At 39.2% G+C, this 5,041-nt stretch overlaps 1 protein-coding gene across 1 annotated transcript; it reads right to left on the bottom strand.

The window, feature by feature from the left end:
* Nucleotides 1-1,029: 1,029 nt before the first annotated feature.
* Nucleotides 1,030-3,376, bottom strand: LOC146974670 (uncharacterized). The gene has a single exon (XM_085796848.1). It carries the CDS (start codon nucleotides 3,359-3,361, stop codon nucleotides 1,559-1,561), a length of 1,803 nt encoding a protein of 600 aa, XP_085652974.1. The 5' UTR covers nucleotides 3,362-3,376; the 3' UTR covers nucleotides 1,030-1,558.
* Between the last annotated feature and the right edge of the window lie 1,665 nt (nucleotides 3,377-5,041).

The following is a 5,041-nucleotide window of genomic DNA, read 5'->3' as shown; positions in this document are numbered from 1 at the left end:
AGATTATAATATCATCCACATATTGTACCACTGTACTTTTCAATTTATGATCCAGTCCCACTAGATCATCTTTCAATACTTTATTGAAAATGTGAGGACTGTGTTTAAATCCTTGTGGCAATCTTTTATACTCATAGAACTGTCCCTTGTATGTAAACCCAAACAAGCCTTGACTTTCTATGGCAAGTGGAACACTGAAAAATGCACCACATAAATCCAACACTGTAAAATGTGTAGCAGTTGAAGGAATCTGTGCCAACAAAGTGTGCGGATCCGGCACTTCTGCTGGAAAATCAGCAACTACTTCATTTACAAATCTCAAATCATGTACCAGGCGATAAGAATTATCAGGCTTTTTCACAGGTAACAATGGTGTATTACTTTGAGGATTTTGAGTTATCTTCAAAACATCTGCTTTCAAAAGTCCCTCAATCTGAGGTTCAATCCCTTCAACTGCTTCTTCTCTCAGTGGATACTGATTCTTCCAGGGAGGTCTAGTCCCCGGTCTAAGTTCCACTTTCACAGGTTGAGCTGACTTCACAAGACCTATATCAGTGCTGTATCGAGACCACAAACATTCAGGTACTTGCTGCAACATCTCCTCTTTCATAACATCTGTGTCCATTTTAACACTGCAAATTACTTCATGTGTCATTTGAACAGTTTGTGGTCGCCCATGACCTTGAGCAGAAATCATAATTTTAAGAAAGCGCTGATCCTCACTCCTCCAAATAGAAAGATTCTCTTTTATTGGAGCAAAAACAGCTTTCCCCGCCTCAACCATCATTTCTCCTATATATTTCTGTTCATAGTCCTCAGACACCATCAAAGTTACATGCGGCACACTTTTCTTGATGTCAAATTCTTTACCCACATAATCATTCACATCAATCATCATAGCTGCTCCTTGTGGGCCCAAAATGATACAACATGAAGTGAGTTCAACTTGCTTTGGTTGACGATTCACCCAATTTTCAAAATCTGACTGAGAAGCATCCTTAAAATACTTCAATGTACAATGCAGCGGATACTCTGGAAGCTTTGCATCAGGCATATTTGCTACAATAAACTTCTCCCACAATTTAACAGGCTCCAAAAGTCCTGCACTGAGATCTCCAATCCAAAACACTGAAGAAGCTTCAACATCCGTTTTCATTGACAATTGACGAGCAGTATCACTTGGCATTTCCACCAGACAACCGTCTGGAGTACATTTTATTACACAATTCAATCTACATAAAGCATCTCTTCCCAAAAGTGCAATCGGTGTATGTTCTGATACCAGTATAGGTATTGTAGTTTTTTGATTTTTGTAGCAGAGCTCAATTGGTTTTGTAAGAGGTACCAGCTGTTTGACTCCCTCAAACCCGATTGTCCGTATCAATTGACCAGACATAGGGAGATGTATAGCATCTTCAGGCCGAATGCAGGTGAAAGCCGCTCCGCTATCTACCATCACTTCTAATGGTTGATTATTTACTTTCACCATTATTGTTGGATCTTGCTCCGGCCCTGACACTACCAGCTGACACCTCCCTTTCGGATTTTCTGGGCAGCCCTAGAATCCTGACTCCGGGCCCCTGTAGGGATTCACCGGTCCCCGGAATGCCATTGGCTGACCTCTAAAGCCTCCTCTTGGGTTTCCTCGGAAGTTTCCTCTGAAATTTCCCCCTCCTGGTTTGCTACACTCACGAGCAAAATGTCCGACCAATCCACAGATATAACATACTGCAGGGGCTTGTTGAAAATTTGAATTGAAACTTCCTCCTCCTCTTCCTACATTTCCTCGACCTCTTCCTCTCCATGTCTGCTGCTGACCAAAGGTCGGCTGTGTGTTATAAGCAAAAGGTACCGCTGCACAAGGCTGTGGTGCCTGGTACTGATTTGGCTGTGACTGCAGCTGTGGCTGTGGTTGTGGTTGTGACATGGGCTGATTTATCTCAGGTTGGTTCTGCATAACTACTGCCTGCTTCTTCTCCTTCTTCTTATTATCTACCAACTGAATCTGGTTTAATTTTCTAAGGATCTCCTGGTCTTGCTCCTTTTGTTCATGCTCTCTCTTCCTATACAACTCTACCTGGTGTGCTATGTGATCTGTATAAACACTCTTTATCATGCTCCCTAAACCAACCACTTCTGCTAACTTGCTCCTCACTGACAGGGGCAACCCCTTCTGAATCTTAGCTCGCAAGATTGATTGTTCCATCTGACTCTCTTCTGGATCATTCCCTGTAATACTTCTCCACATCTGATGCGCTCTTGACACATAAGCACGAGGATTTTCATCGCATCCCAATGGTTCAATCAAAATATTATCAGGATGCACATTTGTGGGAAATGTGTCCTTCAAAGATCTCCACACTCTAGCTCTATTTGCAGAAAACAGCTCTGAATCATTTACAGAGGTTCCCACATAACGATTAAGTCCTGCTCGCTGCAAAATTTCTTCCATGGCAGGAACTCCCAGAATGTTGGCTAACAATCTTTTAATATCACCCATGGCAGATTGTGTTCCCACCATGATTTCTTCTAGTTTAGATATCCAGGGATGCGCCCCATTCTGGAGGATAGGTAATTTCTCCAGAATATCTGACATGTCAGTGCTTTGCCAGGGTTTGTATTCCAGACTTTGTCCTCTAATTATTACTGGACCCATAAAACTGGAACTCTTGTTTTTCCTCGGACGGAATATATATCCTGTGTTTGATTTTATGGCAGTTTGTGCTTCTAGATCACTTTTTTTAGCCTGTAATTCCTCTAATTTGTCTTCGAAAAACTCCTTTACCTTGGGTGTGGATGTTATAGATAGGCGTGAAACGCAGCTGTCCATTTCCTCGTTGATTACTTTTAGACACTCCTGTCTATCTTCTTCTTCCTTTCTCTCAAGACTTTTTTTCTCTAGATACTCCATATATGATGGACTCAATTCTCCTAACTCCTCCTCACTATCTTCCCATTCACTCTCAGTGTCTTTTTTAGGACACTTTTTCTTTCCTGACTTAGCTCCTTTCCTCTCTGCTCTGGCTAATATCTTTTTTACCGCAGGATCGTATCCCCCAACAGCTCCTTCCAGATCACTTTGATCATCATCTCCAAGATCAATCTTTCTGACTTTAATTTTATCCTTAGCTTTGAAATGCACAGTTTTGCTTTTACTTTTGGAGCTGGGATACATTTTTAAAATTGTTTCTGCTTTTCCTGTCTCTATTATTTTCTTATTATCATCTGTAATATGATAATCTCCTTCCTGAGTAATCACTGGAAGCTGAGGATAAAGTTCTCTAAGCTCCACCTCCTTCTCATAAGGTGGGGGTCTCTGTAATGGGACCACATGTGAGAAAGGTGCATCAATTTCTGTCATTAACTTTTCTACACTATTTGCATTCTTCTCTAACTCTCCCTGAACCTTGTCTTTCTCCTCCTTTTTATCCTTTGACCATTGCTGTCCCTCTCTCTCAAACAGCTGGAGCATGTCAAGTTCCATCTGTCTCTTCTGTTTACGCTTCTCTCCCTTTTTCCCTTTTTTCTCACCTGCTTTATATATGGACACAAGCACCTGCATTGTTTTAATTACATCTGGGTTAAAAGTCCCTACGACTGGCCATGGTTGGTCAATATTGGACCAACGCCCATGCCACTTCTCTGACATTTCTGCTATACCTTTAATTAAAGGATTATTCTTTTGGACAACTTCAACAGGAGTGATTACTTTTGGATTGTCTATTTTTGACATCTTGATATTCTTCTCTAATCCAATCTTAACCAGATTAACCTTATTCTATTGTATTGTGATTTTTATTATATCTAATGAATTACTACTAAATATATTTAATTACTTATGCTCCTTCAATTGTCACAGTTTATGAAAACAGATGAAAGGATTTGCCAACTTCAGAAATCAAAAGAGAGTTCCACAGGCAAAAATTCACAACGCCAGGTCCACACACAAAGCTCTTCTACTACAGAATCAATAATCTTTACCCAGTAATAACCACACCAAATTACAAGCCAAAAACAAAATCTCACACAAACCAGTAACTCAATAATGAAATGATCAGTCCGTTGCCAAGCTTTCTTCTAATTAACTACAACATATGTATGATGCATGTACTATAGGTGTATACACTAAATGTAAATGAAAGTACTATTATCAATCAAACTGTATCAACAATATCAACTATAAATGTATGTACAGAGGTATAAATGCAGGTAAATTTGTCAGAAAGAGTTTGCGGACAAAATCACACTGGCCTTTATCACCGGATCCCGATGCAAGCGCTGTCATCCGCAAGCCTCAGTCCCTGTGATGCAAACCAGCTGTCCTTGCGCCTCCAGACACACCCTTTATCCTTTTGCCTCCTCTTTGCACTCTCACACCATGAAAGGAAAACAGACAAATAGTTCAATGCCTTATCAATATAACTAAAACATTTGAACACCTGAAAACATTCCTTCCCCCCTTTATCAAACTTTCACCCTTTGTCAAAGTTTTTACAAAAAGAATCCTCCTCCGGGGTTCATATGTTTTTAACATTTATTTTTCAAGTCCTCTGAAAAAAGAAAAAGAGGCTCATAAAAACATCTTTAACCAAATACCCCTTGGAAGATTTATACATTTTATTTCTTATAAAACGTCCTTTGGAAGCTCATTAAAGCGTCTTCCTCAGGCTCATATCTATTAGCAGCTAAAGAATATATAACATTATATATCTCTATTCAACATGCACTCTATCATATCATAAGTACTTATAAACTTTATTCACAAAAGAAAACCAATCTTCACACACACACACACACACAAAAATGGGGATTAAACAAACAAACACAAAACAAGTGATCACATATATATTAAAGCTTCTTTCTAACTCTTTATTACCCTATTTTAATTTTCCCTCTATCAAATGTTTACCCACCTTTTCTAACTTTTATTTTTACTCTTAGTAAACCCCCTTTAACCTTATTTCTTTTAATATCCCAAAATGTCCCTTTATTTTACCTATTTTTACACAAAAAATCCCTTTATTTTAGTTAACCCTCTTTA

Source organism: Trachurus japonicus, chromosome 14 (genome assembly GCF_045865225.1).
Source record: "Trachurus japonicus isolate A0001 chromosome 14, Traja_1.0".
Taxonomy (NCBI): domain Eukaryota; kingdom Metazoa; phylum Chordata; class Actinopteri; order Carangiformes; family Carangidae; genus Trachurus; species Trachurus japonicus.
Note: the sequence above shows the minus strand (reverse complement) of the source record. Positions and strands in the feature narration are given on the sequence as shown.

Excerpts from the sequence above, each read along its gene's own strand:
- LOC146974670 (XM_085796848.1), bottom strand. The coding sequence starts at position 3,361 with ATGACAGAAATTGATGCACCTTTCTCACATGTGGTCCCATTACAGAGA.